We start from the raw sequence: 19,785 nt of genomic DNA, 5'->3' as shown, positions 1-19,785 counted from the left end.
GAGTTGGAATTAATGATCCTGTGGGTCCCTTCCAACTCAGGACAGTCTATGATTTTATGATTTTAAAATAAACAATCATAATGTCAGCAGCTGCATATCAAGGTTTTGATAAACCAGGCTTTGAATCAAGATCCTCAAAAGCAGATTTCTCATCAGTCTTTACAAAGAAAAGCGAAGAGTCTTTCATGTATAAGGGCGGGGAAAAAATTAAGCAATAAGTGTTATTTTGCTTCAACCCATTTGACATAGCAGATATATGGGTGAAAGCTTTTTGACATTCAGAATATTACCATTCAGTTAGAATGGGTCTATGATGTTCTCCAAATACTTAAAATCAAACCCTGTTAATTGTGAAAAGCTTGTTTCTCCAAGTCATTCTACAACTGAAAATTATTGGGAAGTTTCCCCAATGAAGTGCTTACCACTTCCAACACTATTTTCCCACGACATGTTGAAGACCCTTTTCACAATCAGATCCATGTTATTATTTCCGCTGCTTCTTCATCTGTGGTGCCAACACTAAAAAGCTTTTGCCACTCCAAACAAGATTCATAATTTTCTTGGTTATGCCTTCATGTACCTTCAGTTATCTCCACTCCCTCTGCACAAAGCACAGATAATTAGTTTAATTAATCCTCATGACTGTTTCTAAATTTTCGAGTAGCTTTTCTTGCTGTTCTCTGAATTAGCTTTAAATTGATGTCTGAGAATTGAAACATCTGTTTAGCATGTTTTAAGTGCTGTCACAAATTAAAAACTTCATTGTAAAGCATTTACTGTACTTTACAGAAAAAAATATTACAAGTTATATATTATTACCAGGATTTCAATGGACAGCTCATTCACACAGGTGAATTGAGCGTGCAGGCAAAAAGAATATCCAGTCTGTAAGTACAACTAATTGACAATAGAGGTTTCCTGTTAAAGCTCTTTATTTTAATATATATATATGCAAACATGAAGACTATCATTGAAGACAGATGTATTTTTTAAGAGAAGAAACTTGAAGGGAATCCTTTGACATTTCAATTAAGTTTCTACATGAAAGTCAGAAGAATGGAAGAAGGAAGCTGGAAACTGGAACATAGGGAGGATTTTCTAGGATCTGTAAGGGATTTTTTTGGTCACAGTGTAAGCTGTCTTGGGTTGCATAAAGCTCTTTGCCAAAAAAGCCATCCTTACTGAGATAAAAAACATACTGAGCAGAGGTGCTATGACTGAAAAAACCCTTCTGGTATTATAAGCCATATTTCTTTAGCTGAAGATGTCAACACACCTTTGTAACACCTCATGATTGATCTAGACTGCCAGTCTAATTTGCTACTGCTTCTTGAAGTCTTCTTATTCTGCTAAAAACACAAATCAACTGCTTGCCTTTTTTAAAAAAGAAAAAATATATATATACAGCATGGTTCAGGTGTTAAAAACACTGCCCAGACGTAGTGGAGCAAATGGAATGGAATAACTGATTCTTCATGCAGCAATGCCCAAGGTAAAAAGTACAGAGGGCCTACGCAACAGTAACACTTTAAGAATTAGTAAGTTAAATCTGTTTTTAATACTGCTAAACCTTTAGAAGCAAAGTACATTTTTTTCGTAGTTGGTAAGAAATTCCAGAAACATAAGTACTACCTTGAGCAATTATTGTTAATTAACTAGCAATGAGGCACTATTTCCAAATGTGACATTTAAAGTACATAATGTGATTGTGAATATTCACAAAGATAATTAAGTTCATCTGCTTCAAGTCCTTGATTTCAGCGCATCTGAAAATACCTCTTAAACTATCATTAGACCTGTAATCAAGTATTTTCTTGCTCAGGAAAATTGGATACCTTTGCTTACCTGCTAATATAGTGATGTGTGTTCAAATGCAAGTACATGGCTTTTGTTAAGGAATTCTCCTTCAGGCAAAAGCTGAGAAGAAACACTAATTCTGATTGTTTTCTCAGAAGAGACAGTTAAAAATAAATTCCTCACACCATCAGATGGAAACAAAAATAAAAATGACTGAGCTTCTTTACTGAACTCAAGATCACAAGACTGACATGAGGGATGCTTCTCTGAAAGTATGCTTCATCAAGCCAGGGGTACTACTGCTGTGCATACTAAGGATACTATCCACATTAGGTTGTATACTTTCTTCCATCTTGTTTAAAGTTAAGTCAAATTCATTACAAAAAGAAAAATTCAGTGAAGTTACAGGGATGAAATACAATATATAATGTAAAAGTGTGAAAAATCAGAAAATGCATTGACATGATTCTATTGGAAAAAAGTTATAACCATTACTGTCTTCAGAGAAAGGAGGAGGATTTGACCATCAACATTGTTCTTGGTTTTGATCAAAACTTCTTGGAGAAATAAACTCTGAAAATAGGAAAAAACTGACCCCAAGAACAGGCTGTCAAAACAATCATGCCTTGGTAATTTATCCTTTATTTTTTTAAGAATAAACCTTCTTTCCACTAGGAAAGAGATTAATGAATAGTGTGCTCTAAGATGGAGAAGAAACATTTAGGCAGGATTCTAAGATACAATAGATTAAGTTTACCCTATTGCTCTCCAATTGTTTCATGCGAGGATTTTAATCAGTCAAAATAACAGTGATTAATTGTATGTTATAAGGATGTCCTACTGGTCTTCATCCCTCAACCTAGTTTGACTAGCAGTTTTATTCTATACCTGAGGAGTCTCTCCTGATCAAAGTTCTGTCAGGAATTATATTTGGAGAGAAAAAAAGTGAAATCTTTCTTAAAAAAAAATCAAATGTTCTGAAAGAGTGTATAGTGCCAAGAAACTCCTGACCTTGCCTAAAAGACAGTTCCTGCTGCTGCCTAGCTGTGTAAGTGCACGTTTAGCAGTCTGCTTCAAAGGAGCATCGCAAGCACTGGCAATGCTGACTGCCCAGAGAACAGAGAAGGGTACGAGACATTCCATGGTGCAGGTCATTAACCCCCAAGTCTGTACCCTGCTTATAACAGGAGCCAGTTGGACTTTGCTTGGGAGGATGTCATCCTCGAACAAAGCATTGGTCCTTTTTTCATCAGTGAAAGGACAGTACCTGACCCTAAGCAGCACATAAATCTCAGGCTCCCAGGTTTGGGAAGAACATCTTCAACAGATCTACATGTTACCCACCCTGCCCAATATCTGTTTTCTTAAGCTGTAAATCAACTAAGAAAGAAATTTTAAAATGCTGATAAAGTCTCTGGAGATGAACAACAGTGAGAATTAAGTCCATGTTGCCGTACTCCTACTAAAGACACAAGTTCACATAAAAGCAATCTTCAACCAAACTAGTCAATAAAATCACAACTGTAGTTCTCCAACAAGTGCTCAAGGCACGTTTCAGAAAAAAACAACCTACTCAGGCTTATTCAAAGAAAGAAATACAGTGGAGGACCAAAACTTCATATAGGTCTTTCTTGTCCCTCTCTCTATTCTGTGTAAGAACACAAAAAATATTGTTGAAACACTTTCTTACAGTCAAAATTCAGTAACAGTCACTTTTGGAAAGTTTCATAGGAACTAATTCTGTTCCCATATAACGTGATCAGCAGAATAAAACGGGCAGTGGGACGTTACTTTACACTAACATTACCGAACATAAATAGGTAGCTTAAAGCAAGCCAGGTCACCAAACAGACATTAACTGAAGGCCAACTGCCATGGTACATGTCCTCAAAGCTACTGCAGATTTTAACCCTGCCAGAGCAGCTGGGCACTCTCCAAGGGGTACTGATTTTTAGAACAATACAACCAGGGAACAGAAGGAAAAAATAGGAAGCAAAACTATGTTTTTAGTATTGTTCTCCTATTTTATTTCTACGGACATATGACAAGATAATTCCTTTTGACATTTCAGGGGCATAAATGTGTATGTTTCAGATGCTCATCACTGAAATTACAGCAAATTAAGAGGAAAGCAACATTTTAAGACATGCTTTTCAACTGAATTAATCTGCTCTACAGAGATAGTATGATGGTATTAGACCATATACATCATAACCCAATGTGTAGATTACACATGCTATTTTCTCAAGCCATTTTAAAATCCAAGTTAAGTATTCTCTGAACTACTGCAGAGATTTGTACTAAAAGAGCCTAGAATTTAACACCCTATGTATTAGGCAGTCCAAATGAAACATCAGAAATGCTCAGCCAAAATATCCAAGTTACAAGAATAGTTGAGGCAAATCAGACCAAACAGTAAGATTCATACTATCAGAGACTTCATCCAATAAAATATCAGATGACTAAAACAGTCATCTGTACCAATCAATCTTTTTTAGCTAATTCCCACTACTTGCAAAAGAGGTATGCTTACCAAATGCCAAATATGGCAAGCTGTCAAGGGAAGGGGGGGAGGGGAGGGAGGGAAGAACCACCTATTAAGAAACATTATTTTTACTCTGAAGACAGGCAACCTTTACATTAGAAGCAAAGTTCACAAAAAAGGCAATTTGTAAATAAGTACATATATCCAGTAAAGGATAATGAAAATAATCTGTTAGCAGAGACTCTACCCTTCTCTACAGCAAAGTGTTTCTGCCATCAATTGCCATCTTTTAATGTATTGTGTTCTTTACTGTGCAGAAAGATTCTGGGATAGTCACGCCTAGAGCTAATCACAAATTCTCCACAAACCATAAACTATAAGGAAGATGCTCATACAGATCACATTTTCAGTCAGCTAGAAGTTATGAGCGTGACTAGGGGGGGTTTTTGTACCTACAAAATAGCAATTGTACATTCATGCTGGGCAGAGAGAGCAAGAGAAGTAACTTCCCACACACGCCAAAATAAAGGGAAGAATTCCCACCTATTTTGCAGTTAACCTTTAAGTGTTTTGTGACTAATCACTGTAATATGGCTAACCCCGTGGATGTACCTCAAATGGTAAGTTCCTGAGAAATGAAGAAATAAAACATGGTACAATATACTTATAAATCAGTTAGTGATTTAAGCTACGGTTTGTTGTACAATATGAAAAAAATCAGAATTATTTTAGCAGAAGGCGAAGCCAAGTATGGCAGAGATACTTAAATCCCCACTCCAGTTGTATATTACATATATTAAAATTTTGCCTTCAGAAAAAGCATACACAAAACTTTACTTCAGATAAGTTATCTACTTCCTACACAGTACTACACATATTTGGGACATGGTTAAAGCAAAGTCTGATGCACATATTTAAGTAATTAAGAGAAACCAATAAATAGTGACAGGTAGCTGTCAAGAATTACCTTTGAAACACTAAATTTTCTACTGCTGAACCTATATGGAAGAAGAATAACAAGGCATAAATTTGGCAGTTTCTCATCAACTTCATGGTGTAATAGTAGTGTGTAAAGAATGATATAAACATGTTTAGAACATCTAAAAGTACAGTCACAGTAGTGGTTACTAGTAATTAGTATTTGTGCCAAAAAAACACACTAAAGCAATATCTTAAGAGCAGGAAAAGGAGAACTTCAAATGTATTACAACTCCCCAGGACATAATTAGCTAAATTACTGTAGCCATTTATTAAATAATCTGTTTTTCCCTTCACCTCTATGTATCATATTCATTAGCATCAATCACTTCCCCAAGTCACATATATTTATGCAATATTAAAAGTGGGGATTCCTTGTAAGTGTTAAACACCTCAATTTCAGACTTCTAGCACTTCGGAGGCAAATTGTGGTAGGTGTCCTCCACTCCTACAGGTATCTAAGGATAGATACGTTCACAAAAACGTATCCCAGAGATACTTGCATCCCACAGATTTTGAACATCCACTAGTAAAAAGCACTGCTCTATTCAGAGCTTAAGTAGAGTCTTAGCAACTGTACGCCCCAGCTTCTGAAACACTGTACCTATTTGCTGTTGACCTAAGACAGGAGGAAGAAATCCAACACTGACCAACTCTTTTTTAAGTTAGGGTTGGTTTTTTTTTTCCCCCTTAACCTTCAGTTAAACAGTGGCTATCAGTATTCAAAACATATCTATTGGAACTGTACCTCAATATTATCATACCTTTTTATATTAAAATTGTGAATCAGCTAAGGCCACTCATGCTTTACAGCATTATATTGATATATGTGCATATAAAAAAAAAACCAGATAAACATCTCTATTCACACAGGCAATAAAATAAATAAGCACAAACACAGCAAATTAAAAGGAGCAATTTAAGTGCCTCATTATTGCACATTATCCACTGGGAGAATTTGACACAGCAGCGACAACAGCTATGGACAAGCTCTGACAACCCAACCGTCAGATGACTGGTGGCTCTTCTGCAGCACAACGCAGCACATGCACCATAAGCAGGTGCACAACTGGCAGCACTTGGGCAATTCCGCAGAGTAACACGTGGCAACAACAGTTCTAAGAATGGTAAACAGTTGTACTTAAGGACAAATTTCTATCTGTAAGAAATAACCTAACCCAAATTTACAGGCAAATTCTGTCCCATCCCCAACATTAACCAGGTGGCTTTCTTATTTTAAGTAGTTATTGCAGCCTTATTACCCACACTGATTTGAAGTAATACCTAACTGTGAGGGGCAGTATACAGTTAATGATTTAGAACAGCTATCTGAAAACCTGAACTTTAATGAATCTTGCATTCATTTATCAGTGAGACTGGGCAAATAACATTTTCTTTACAACTCTTCACTCTCAACTAAAAATAGATTGTTTTTAGTTCCCAAGGCTATTGAGAATGTTCATAACTGCAAAAAACCCAAAAGATGAAAAATCCTAGGCTATGGAAAATATAGATGCAGTCCCAAACCCACTGATGTCAGTGACATAACATAGTCTTAAACAGGAGCAGAACTAGGTATTTAATTATGAAAACAATTATGTCAAGCAGCTATGTGTTTTGCTGGCAACGAGGGCATTCATAACTAGTACTATTTCAATACTAGCAGAGTAAGATTGAACTACTTAATAATTTTAATTTCTTTTGCATTGTTAACAGAGTGCTAGCTTTAACATATCTGCAAGATTTAACATGTTTATGACGACTGTGTCACCCCTAACAGCTATCCTTTCCGCAGAGAACCAGTTGTGTCCCTGCCTCATATAATAATATACAATTCCAGCCACTAGTCACAATGTTCAGAATGAGAAGAATTCTTTTAACAAGGAAATCATAATCTGGAAAAAGTCAAGATTAGAGAACAAGATGAATTCCAAAATCTGACTTCAGAAAATAAGGTGTTACGCAGTTGGCACATGCCTAACATACAAACACAGGCAGTCTTTGCTATCTGTCATTCCAAATATCGTTAATCCATTAACCTACTGAAACATTTAAGAAAGGCAGAAGTTTATATAACAACATTTTTGGATGTGTCCTAGAAGAAAATCAGTTTTCTTTCAATCAATCAATAAAGAGCCCCCACAAGCACGCTGAAGGTAAAGCTCAGTCATAATATCCTAACCAGCCAGCCAGCACACACATATTGGAAAGACAAATCAAATGCTGTTCCAGACTAGCCACAAAATGCGTTTTCATCTAAGAGGGGGGATTACTGCAGTGAAACATGATATGTATGATAAAGGACAGTAAGTCATTAGTTCTATAGTAGTGAAGCAACTTCTCTAAATAAGTTAGAGAAGTTTTTTTTAATGTTTCTTTCCCCTTTAATTTAAAGGGAATCTACAACTAACAATTGCCTTTATAGCATAAATATATAGTAAAATGTCATTAAAGTTCTTTCTGTCAGGTGTCATCTAAAGATCAAGTGTCAGCAATCTTTGGTACATTCACCAATATTATGACCTTAAAGATGCAGCTATTTCACACACGCTAAAAATAAAATCTGCTTTAAAAAAAGGCAAGGACATGAACATACTGAAAAGAACATAAACCCCAAGCAAATTGTTTCTACTCCTGTTGTTGGATAAATCCTACATAAGTAATCTCTCTATAGAACCTGAAAAAGTAGAGCAAAGCTTCTCAAAATTTCATTTCCTTGACAACATCGACAGACCAAGAGAGGTATGGAATTGAAGTCATAAGATGCCTTGTAGCTTTGAAGTTAGACTTCTAGAAAAGAAGCAGTTAGACTGGTGCTATTTATATTTTTAAACAGCAAAAATATTCAGAATTTCAACGGTTAAAAAAATTAAGGTGCTCCCATAATGTATTACAGGCATGTAAGGAGTTAAAACTACTCTAGTTCAGTTTTTCCCAAGCACCAAAATCTTGACTTTTTCACCAGCAATCTCACTGAAGCATCCAGAAGGGGGTAACACCACCCTACATTTATCCCACCTCAGGTGACATTCTAGCCCTCACAGCAGCTACCCACAGAGATCCTACACACAATAGAAGGGCTTAATTTATTACATTATCAGTTAAGATTCATTAGAGACTACTTCACTGACAACTCTAGCCCTGACTTTTTCTTCCCTAGTAGGCTGGCTATGCTGCGGGGAGAACAAGGTTGCTTATTTCTCTGCTGCAGGCTACTTCAGAGACACTTTGTAAACAGCTGGAAGAGTTCTCAGTAGAAAGGAAGAGCAGCTCTCAGCCATTCAGGACAGAGGGGTTTCTAAGAAAAGAGTCAGCTAAACACCTAATATTCTTGATATTTTTTGTAAGTAATGTCCCAGATAACCAACTCTGTTTAGGTAACATGAAGAAACAGAATCTGTTCTTCCATGTCATTGTTAAGGATATCCAAAAGTCATTCTTCATCCTTTTGGATTTCTGCAGAAAGGTTTGTGAAGTAACACTGTCACAACAGCCATGTCCCCTGTGCATCTCACCTGTGGTCACTTTGCACCTACTGGTCAATCTGAACCAAATTTCACAGAGGTGTCAGTGTTTTTCTCTCAAGACTTAATCAAGCTAAGCAGCTGAATAAAAGGGAAAGAGACAGCAGAACTCCAAAGGAGAGAGAAATTTGAGAGGATCTACAGCCCTTGGAAGAACTTTATTTTCTGAATTTTTCTTTTAACAACTACTGGTTTTGGGGGGAAACACAAGCATGTTAACTATGCCATGGAATACCCATCTTCTCCTGCTCTTCTACCCCATAGCTACATCCTCTATCATGGCCATAAAGCAGTCAAAAATGCTTTGCAAAACTACTTGGGGTACTACTCTAGTATTCTTGAAGGAGATCCTAATTCAGGACACATTTCCAAGTGTAAAAAAAAACTAATGCCCTTACAGAACTGAAAACCTAACCCAGAAGCTGAGAGGTTCACTGCATTTTTGCCTCCCTTTTTTTAAATGTCAGTTTTCACACAAGTGTTAACATAAATTCTAATGCAAACTAGCACTGAATTTAGGTTGTTAGTGAAGAAGGAAAGAAAACAATGGCCTATCAAACAGCACAGAGAGCAGGATGGTGCTATTTATACTCAAAGAAACATACTCCTTTGAAAAAATCCTTTGAGGCACAAGAGTGTGTCAACTACCAAGAACATAATAAAAATTATACAAGTCATCTCCAGCTGTGGATTCTGAGAAAGTGAACAAAGGCACTGCAAGGATTTCTGTTTCCTTGACAACAGCATTGCTGGAAACAAGAAAATAATTAAAAAAAAAAATCCCTATGTAACAGTGATCTCTAAACGTATCTAGGTATTAACATCCTAAACGTGGAACAACTCTTACCCACACATACCTTTGGGATGAAGAGACCAAAATCCACCACCTTCATGAACTGTTCTTTGCTGACCTGTGCTAAGGGCTTTCGCAGAACAATTGTGTGAAAGCTACCTATCACATCCTGACCTGTATTATCATCTAGGCATAAGGACAATCAGAAGCTTTCATTGATGGTCAAGCACATTCCTTCCTGCATGATGCTCTTTTTCTTACAAAATAAGCATTATGGAGAATTCTTCTCATTGAAGTATATGAAATAACTTTGTTAGAAAATGATCAAGGTATAGAAAGAAGCCCTTCCAGCACTCAGGAAACTGGTATTACTATGCATATATCTATCAAATAATAAGTGTACTTCCATCTTAAATATCAGCAGGCTTGGGAAAAAATACACATAGTTCTTAATAGACAAGGGAAGAAGGTCAGAACAAGGCATCATAAAGAAAAGTCAGCTTCAGTATTTCACAACAGCCTATTTAGTAGCCTCTTCAACAAGGAAACAGCTATGCTTTTTTCACATGTGCAGATAAGCAGCACACAATCTCCAGAATACGAATGTTTTCTTGCCACTTCCAAGATAATGGGGATAACTCCTTGTTATGTTTAAAATTGAATATTAAAAGCATACTGACATCAGAGACAACTTTTCAAAAGTATTTCAATTAAAGTGGAATATACGTGTTAAATAGGATGACTCCCCAAATTCTCATCTTATGCATCAGCTACAGTTAAAGGAGCATTGCCACAATTAGATTTTAAAAATTAATCTAAGAATTGCAATATTTGGGGTACTGGCAGCACGATACCTAGCACTGCTCAGTGAACAGTTTGAATCTAGCCTATAGCCATCCGACAGTTAGGCATGAGTTTATAGGAAATATGCTGGCAGCTTAATTTCTTTCCATCATAAACAGACACGCATGTGAGAGAACAACAAGAAACACTGCTGTTTTCTGATGAACTGTGTGCAGAATTGTTGAAAACTGAACCATTAGAGTTTGTTACTCTGAGGCAGTTTAACAGCAGTATCTAGGAAATCTGTGTTGCTACCATCAGTGCTACACACATTATAGGGATGAATGGAGGCTATCATGTTCCATCACTTTCAGTCCAATCCAACAGAATCAAGAATAACAAATTCCTGGAATACACTACTATGCTATTTTTCTTCTAATGATCACACAGCCATGAAAGAATAAAAGGTTTTGAAAATAGGAATAAAAATGGTATTTCTTGTATAGTGCTTGATATACTCCAGGAGGCAAAATCCATACATTACATTTGACCAATATGAATAATATACCACTCTAGAGGTAATGATCACAAGAGAGTCTCGTAGGAGAGATCTCTTGAGGTAGCAAGTTAAGAAGATTAACTACTTTGGAGCTCAGAATTCCCCTGACTTGAAAAAAAGGAGAGACCTGAAGAGGACTTAAAGGCACCATAAGCCTTTGACTTGTTCTTTTTCTCTAAGCAGCTACTTATGGACTCTACTAGAGACTGACCAGTGGGCTAGACAGAGCCTTGGTCTGAACGAGCACAGCTGTTCTTGTGTTCTTAATCATGAGAAGTAGGCAACACCTCTGTTCAACAGGCTGACATTATTAAACTAATTTTAAAAACTTTTACTTTCCTTGCATAGATTCAGCTGTGACTAAATGGAGATATGTTCAACCAGGCAAGTAGGGAACAAAATGCATAAGAAAAAGCTTCCAACAATGCACTACAATAAAAGTCATCCCATCAAAGTGCTATTTATATACACGTTGCATACCAAAGAATCACAGTACTTTCTTTCCTTGATCCTGTTCATCAACAGAGGGTGAAAGTGCTGAAAATGAAGAAATGTTTTGCAGCAAATAAAATATCTGCTATGATGCTCTAAAGAGAAAAGCAGGACACAGAATTAAAAGTTTACAGATGCTTATATAAAGACGTTACCTTGAATTAGTTTTAAGACAAAATAGGAAATGCAGAATAATGGCATGGGAAACTTGAAGTTATGAACAATTGTTAAGAAGCTAAGTCCAGTGTAAGTACCTAGCAAAAATGGTTCCCTGGCTCTGCAATTACAAGGTCTTCCAAAATAAAAGACACCAGCAATGTGAATGCCATATAGTGTTTCTGCAACTGGTAAACAAGTCTTTCAAGAGACAACATTTTATCTACCCTGCTACCTAAAGTAAACAGCTGTATTCAACAGTAACCTGTGATTTTGGATTCTATATTTGGGGTTCTAAACCAAAAATACCTAAACAATGTCTGAAGTTCAGAAAGTGTTGAATATCCGCACTATGGAAACTAGGCACCTTTAATAACGGTGCTGATTCTCAAAATTTATGCAAAAAATACTAGATGAGATATTGAAGTCACAAACACTGTTTCAATGTTTAGGTAGGCAAAACCAAAAATGACCTAAATTTAATTTACAGCAGCTATTCAAACAGAAAATAGAGAAGTGTTATCCACAGTAAACAACTTTAATTAGTTCAGACAATCAGTGTTTCACAATCCTTAAAATACAGACTTAAACTAGAAACATAAGCCACTGATAATACAGTTCGAATGTAATAGTGAAAAAGAAGCCTGCCACAGTAAGAGGTCCCAACAGTTCCTTCCCTAACCTGAATCAGGTTTCCTGCCCCTTTCTCTGGCTACCTGGGCTAGAAGTACTAACAGCTTCTCCTTCCAAAGGGGAAGCTCAAAATCCTAAGAAAATAGAGGGTAAAAGACCTGCCAAAGCCTAAACCTAAGCTTTCACCACCCCCGCCCTCATTTCTTACAAATTTAAGATTTAGCATGAAATCTTATTCTATTAATGCTCCAGATTTTAAGACCTGTGGGTAATTAATCTGCAATACGTATCACTTCCCATACAAGGTTCTATCTTACTTTCGGGTCTCTGTGATGTTTTCCTATACGCTTTGCAACACAAGCATAAACTCTCGGGTTTGGTCTTTCAATGCACAACGTAGAGGCCAACATAGAAGTCTTCCAGCCTTTAGAGGCAGTTTAGTTACCTTTTCTAAGATGCTGAAGAGCCCCATCTGCTGGTAGAAGTGTTAATCTAGAGAACTACACCCCTCAGCGGATAACTGATTTTTTTCAACTGTATCATTTGATAACTGTTTGGTTTTTTAAAAGGCAGCCATGCACAAAAAAATAAGAGCGAACACTTTTAATGAAAGTTATTAAATCCTCTGAAACAGTGCATTCCTTCCTAAATATGCAAGATATTTATACAAACTGCTTCAGGTGACCTTTCCTGACACTAGGCTGTTCTTCAATCAACACAGACTGAAAACATCAACTCATTTTTTGCAAACATTTTTACATAACTTAGACTGATTCATAAAGAAGATGGTAAAGTGCTTGTTGGCTAATCTGGGAGAACATAAAAGGAAGACTGTTCTTTTCCCAATTTAGACAAGACACATAAGCACACTTAAAAAGTAAGAAACCACATAATCAGCTCTAGATATGTATCTTAGATATATCTGTGTGTGATATGGACAATTTAGTCATAGCAATTTACATGGGAATAAAGAAATTAAGATCACTAAATTAACTAAACGAAGGGGGGTTTTGGCACGGAGAAGGAAGAAAAAGAAAATCCTTTCCTAGAAATAGAAATTCTTAGTTTGTAATGAAAAATCTAAGAGGAAAATATTTAATCATATAAGAACAGATAAAAAGATGCAAAGCTGTTTGCCTAAATACTACAAAAATTACATATGCCTATAAATCTTTTGATTTAAGCACAACTTAAACTACCACAGTCAGCCAGATCTGCTTAGACAGAACTCTCAGTTCTGAGAAATCTCCACTAATATTGGACTCCTCAAAAGATAAATGTCTTAACGCATAGGCTGAATGTAAGGAGTGAATCCAAGATATTTACACATAAAAATATTCAGTTATTCACATGACTAACTGAAAGTACAGAGTTTGGAAGCTCTAGATTGCCTACTCTGTCTGATTACACAAGGATTTTAGGCTCTAACAGTGCTTTGAGTTTTATCCAAATCAGATGTTCAAAGTAAATAGTGCAAACATCCTGAGTGTCTGCATATTCCCATTAAAGGGAAAGAGAACATGCTTCCACTGCCTGGATTTAAAACCAGCAATTCCAAGCAGGTGTTCTTGGAGCAAAGCAACAAAAATAAAAGGCAAGCTGTAGGAAGATACAGGATCTGGAAAAAAAAAAAAAAAAGTACATCTCCATCTGCATTTTCAATCAGCTGTTTTATGCTTACACCAGAAAACAGAGAATTTCAGGCAATGGTAGACAGCCAAAAAATCCCCAGAATATAAACTACTGCTGTCACAGTCATTAGGAATTCATGGGCTGGCTTGTGACCCTAGAAAGTTAGTGAATTTAGTTTCATAACATCAAATCAATCCTTAATCTAACTGTGCCCTCTACTGGCCTGAAAGGTACTTGTGTAAAGGCGCGAACTCAAGATGCTACTGCTCGTAAACATTACAGGCTTCAATTTCATTAAGAAATAACAGTAAGAAGCATTCATAGGTATTCTCTACAGACTACCTTCCAAAACACAGAAGTGTGTTTTAATATACTTTGTAACGGTTACATTATTACTTTATTACTGCCTTAGACTCACATGCTCTGAAGTGTTGCCAACATTAACATATTCTATTTACATTGAATTCCCATGGTTTGGGGCACCTAAAGCAATTAGCTTTCTTCAAAAACCAGCTTTACTATTAAAGACTACTTCCAGTCAGGGGTGGTAACACTACTTTAGAAGAATAATCTTTTTTTCTGCTTAGAAGACAAAACAGACAGACTATTATTTCCAATTTTAAAAAATAATTTTACATTGCAATAACAACTTTGATTTCAGATTGTTTTACCAAATTTAACACATCCATAATTTCACTCATCCGTAAAATAAGGCTCTGGAATAGTAAACAAACATTAAGCATGTGGTGTGGAAGTTTAAGACAAAAAGTCAAATTCAGACACATTGAAGTCAGAGGTGCATATTGTTCTGTACAATCCAAATTTAAATTGCTGCTTACCAAAAACACCCATCAGCACTTTTTTCTTATCCTAGTCTTTTCCTGCTAAGTCTGTTCTTCAAGTAGCAGCCAAGAATTACGTTATTCCATATATTAAAGAACACTTGCAAAGAAAACAAAGGTATGTTTTTCCTCCATCTAAACTTTAAGATAAAGATGTAAAAAAAACTTGGGACAGAAGGTGAAGGAGGAATTACCCACAGTTCAAAGTATTAAGACTTTGATGGTGTGATAGTTATTCTGACTGCAGAACCAGTGAAGTTGTTATAACTTAAGAGAATAAAGGATAAGCAATTGAGACAAGTAAATTTTATTCATGCTATAGATCTAGGGTTTTCTCTTCCGTGAGTACCACTGCTTTAATAGACATTAGGAGAAAGAAATCAAGATCTCTGTCCAAGATTCAAGAACATCACTGCTTCTAAGATGCAAAGCTAGCACATACTTCATGAGGCCCCATGGCAAAACTGGGGAAAGAGGAAAGAAAAAAAAAATTCTAAGATAAGAAAAATAATACAAAATCCAATCTAAATGAAACCCAATTCTACATTACAAATTAAACAGCAAAAGAGTAAAAATAAAAAACCCTCCGTTTTCATAAGATTTTAAGAATATTTTTTCCTACATGAAATCACAATTCAAATTCAGTTTTAAAGTTCCCTCCTCTCCTTTGGTTTTAGAAGTATGCTGATACAATGGCTTGTTACTTAGTAAGATGTACTTGAAGGCCTACATTTTAGAATCAAGTTTTAAAATTGTGCCTGCTATGTGAAATACATGTTAGATACAATAAAGCATGCCTTCCACCAGAAAGGACATTTTCAGTGTGCTCTTATCAAAACTATGTTCCTGTGTAAACCCACTTCAGAAGACTATCATTTGAACCCAGATGTGGCACTAGCCCTATATCTGGGAAAGCATACACATAAAATATTGTCATTACCCATTGTTAAAATACGACTCATTGGACTGACTAAATTAACAAAGAACTGAAGCCAAATTCACTAAAGCTAGAAGGAAGATACACTTGAAGTATTGAGCAATTAGCCCTTGAAACAAAGTGGGAAGATTCCTTAGATCATGACGGCACACCTTTCTGGGATGCAAGACCTGCCACACTAGTTTGGATGAAAAAAATCTGTCTGATCTGACATACCTCCTCCAGCAGTAGTCACTCAGGCCTGTCAGAAAGGTAAAGCTCCTCAAAATATTATTACAGTGCTGGCAGTTAGTTTTTTGATGACTTAAGGCAGAATCTGTATCCAGACCGTAGTGCTTATGGCCATTGTGACATTGAAGTAGGAAATAATGAAAACCTAACATTAATACAGATTACAAGAAATGACCTAGTAGAAATCTAACTTTTTAAGTTAAGTTTAAAAACACCGATATGTCTAATAAAAAAAACCAACAAACACCACCACATTGAAAAGTAATAGAACTGACTGTAGGTACAGTGAAGGATTAGGCTGCAAGTTCATAATAGGGTCTTACAGTGCAAAGCATCTCCTCGAATGCCAAATACACACAAGCATGGATGTTACTCCCAGAAGATCATTATTCAATACAGTATTTTTAATTTTGCTGATTGGTCCACAAAGCATCTTGTTTTACATTACCTTGATTGTTTTATCCATGGAAGCTGAGAGCAGCATGTGACTTTGTTCTCGTACAGGACACCACTGGATTTCATTTACAGGGCCACTGTGTTTAGACATGTAAAATATTAAGCTTTTGGGGACTTCAGTTAATTTATATTTGGATCCCAAATATGGTTTAATTAATTCAGAGATCTTTCTCAAAGTCTGCTCTCCTGAGATGCCTAGCTTAACATCACAATCTGAGCTCTCTCTCTGATCAGATTCTTTTTTTTCAGGCATACTGGAATTTTCTTGACGCAATCTTTTAGGGATATATGGTCTAATTCCTTTTGTGGCAGTAGTACTGTCTTTATGTATTCTTTTCTGGGAAACACCATTTCCAGAGTTTGTTGAAAAGCTTGATGTCTGTTCGGAGTTTTTGTATGACATACATAATGCAGTACGGCCAGAGTATGCTCTCCTACAATAAGATGTTAAATCAATGTTATTATTCTGTGCATAATGCTCAGGGGGATCTTCACAAACTGTGCTTGTGCCAGAACTGTCAGTGTTCTCAGTAGGCTGCATTTCATATGTAGATTTTGTACCCAAACTACCAGGTGCAAAGTACTGTGGATCATGTTCAGAAGAAGTTGGAAGGCTTGTTTGTCTGCCAGAGGTATTGGGGGCTTCAGCCTTTTCAGTTTCTGCCTCAGAGTCTGAATCATCATAAGCAACTAGTGACGAACTCATTACGACTAGACACAGCAGACTCCAGAAATCTCAGTGCTGGAATCCTCCAAGATGATGATCTACAACAAAGAATTGATTATTCAGAGTACATTTCATTACAGAATCTACAATCTGAGTAATTTATGGATATAAATATGATTTTCTCCAAAAAAACACCATAACTTTTATTCCTGTTTATCAATGGATTTTATTCCTCTATTATGACACAGCTGTACATTCAATTATGCAACACCATTTCCCTCTAAGCACTATGCATACATTTTTAATGCATTGCAGAGATACATTTGCATACCGCAAAACAATGAAAATGAGCATGAAAAGGAAAACAAACTTGTGACATTAGTACTACAAATCATTTTAACCTTACTTGCAGTAGCGCTTCCCCACACACACGCAAGAGAGGGTAATTAATTACACAGTGGTTTGGTAAGTACATTTATAAGAATACAAATATTACAACTACCTCAGAGCTAGTCTAAAATACCTATTAACAGTACACATGACTTGAAAGAAGTATGAAAGGGCTCAACTGGCAACTGAAAAAGTTTTGCCCCATTTTTGACCCGTTCAGCAGTCTTGCAGTATGAAGAAATTTTCCAACTACACCCACAGAGGAAGTTCCACACAACCTTTTCAAAGTGCCCGTGAGAAAGAAATCTCATGCTGAGACTGCCTGTGTAACACATTGAATAACTCACCACCACAATAATACCACCAAGCTTCTTCCAAAAATTTGGACAGAGCATGTGGAGTATAGGGTTAACAACATTCAAACAATTGATGTGTCTGCAAAAATAAACCTTCAACCTCTACTGTTTACAGTCAAAAAGTACTCCTGTCCTTCAATTCCTAACATTGATTAAATGGGACATTTTATTTCTGCTTTGTTTCCTTGCACAGCTATTGGCACTCACCATGCTAAAGTGATTTAACCCACAACACTTTCAGAGCAGCAGCTGAAATTCTTGGTTTATGTCAGTGAAGAAGTTGCCCTCAAAAGCATCTTGATTAAAATGGCAATGCTGTATGAATGTCAGAGCCTACATAAGCATTTGCAGAACTGATGCTACAAATGTGTGTCCTACAAATACTACCGCAGGAGTACTACACCAGAACTTGTAAAGACTACTCATCTAACTTCAGAATTAGATCTATTTGAATTAAAACAAGTATGTTTCTTTTAACCTATAGAAGCATTACATTACAGGCTACAGTCTGTCTTCTGTAATGAAATTTCCAAGACAACAGGTTCCTATTGAGACATGCACATTCATCATCACAGATCCTTTCCAAGATTAGTGATCATGATGTTTAACTGGAACAAGGTGACTAGCATTTTTGCACATAGAAGCATCAAGATCTCCCTCTAGAGGACATTTTGTCTTTATCTGAAGTTTGTGACAGCAACTAAGAGAAAGGGAAAAAGTGGTTTTTTTAATAATACAGCTTAATTTTTTAAAACAGCATTTCACTTAAACAATGTCAAGGCAAAAAAATGAAGCAGTGTTTCAGGAAAACTTCACTAACATATCAATTCAAAAACAGTAAACTGAGGTTTGTAGCAGTAAACTGAAACCCCTTATCAAATAAATAGTAACTTTAAAGGACTGCATATCAATAATTGCAACAAGTGGTTACTATTTGTGCTGCAGTGCTGAAAGGCCCCAGCCAAAATGCATCACGTTCAAAGAACAAATACAGTAAGAAGTTGGCTTCTGGCTGAAAGTTATAAACGAAGCTACACAAATGGATTGGGTTAGACTTTCAAAGTTACTTTACTTTCTTTTAACACAAAAAAATGAAACTGAGATTCAGAGGTAAGTGCAAGATGGTGCCTTGCACACACCAGGTTAAGAAAGTTTCCTATGGGATATTGGAAAGAAACTACCCCATGACATTTGATCGGCGTAAATCGATCCTGTCACACGCGTCACCCATAAACCTTAGTAATTTTGTAAAAACAAAGCACCTCTGTCACCTTAATACTTCCCGTTCTACCTCTCTTTTTAAAGAGGCACCACCGCAAAGCTTCTAATGCTGCCCCAACTAAGGAAAAATGCAGAGAGGAAAAGACCACAACGTGCTTTGCTGGGCACATACCGTACCTTGACTGCGAACTTATATCGAATATGATTTACACCGCACTGAGCCAACAGGGAGACGGACAGAACTTTTGTCTTTCTTTCGCCTTCTCACGACGGATAACTGTACCCTTTAAACCAACGGGCGGCAAGTTGGACGCGCAGAACCCCACACCCTCGCTAAGTAACCGTAAGCGTCAGCAAAGGCGTGATATCGAAGCTGAGGGACTTCCCTGCCCCCGGCGCCGGAGCCGCTGCTGCTCCCCACATACGCGCGCTCTCCCTCCACTTCCCGGGCACCGAGACCACTTGAGGGGGCCGCCGCCGTTACGGGCCCCATCCCCGAGCAGACACACACCCCACCCCTCGGCAGCAGGACCCCGCCCCTCGGGTACCTCCACCGCCTGCCCGGCCGCCGGCAGCACAACCCGGAACTCACTAGTCGGCCCGCGGAGGCTCCGGTTTTAAAAGCGCGCCGCGTGGAAACAAGACCCGACACCCCCCGCTCAAATGGTTCCGTGTATCATGGTCCGCCCGCAGAGACAGTGTGCTGGGAAGGGTGGGGGTTAGGCTGCAGCGAGATGGGCGATCTGGAGCCCTTCTTCCGCCGCTGCGGACGGTGTGGAGAGCGCTTCGTTGTCTTGGTGGCTGTAAGTGGAGGGAGGGCAGGGCGAAAAAATGGTTCCGGTAGCATGCGTTT

General features: G+C 37.3%; 1 protein-coding gene across 4 annotated transcripts in view; it reads right to left on the bottom strand.

Moving 5' to 3' along the window:
- WDR25 (WD repeat domain 25) overlaps window positions 1-19,559 on the bottom strand; it is a 70,645-nt gene extending 51,086 nt beyond the window's left edge. The window contains exons 1-3 of one of the 4 annotated variants that reach the window (XM_064460768.1): window positions 19,481-19,498; window positions 19,110-19,216; window positions 16,291-17,063 (exon numbers count right to left, since the gene is read on the bottom strand). In XM_064460768.1, coding sequence (XP_064316838.1) covers window positions 16,291-17,004 — 714 coding nt within the window. In that variant the 5' untranslated portion in view covers window positions 17,005-17,063; window positions 19,110-19,216; window positions 19,481-19,498. The other 3 variants (XM_064460767.1, XM_064460766.1, XM_064460769.1) reach the window with 3 other exon arrangements.
- Window positions 19,560-19,785: the final 226 nt, after the last annotated feature.

This window comes from Phalacrocorax carbo, chromosome 9 (genome assembly GCF_963921805.1).
Source record: "Phalacrocorax carbo chromosome 9, bPhaCar2.1, whole genome shotgun sequence".
NCBI lineage: Eukaryota > Metazoa > Chordata > Aves > Suliformes > Phalacrocoracidae > Phalacrocorax > Phalacrocorax carbo.
Note: the sequence above shows the minus strand (reverse complement) of the source record. Positions and strands in the feature narration are given on the sequence as shown.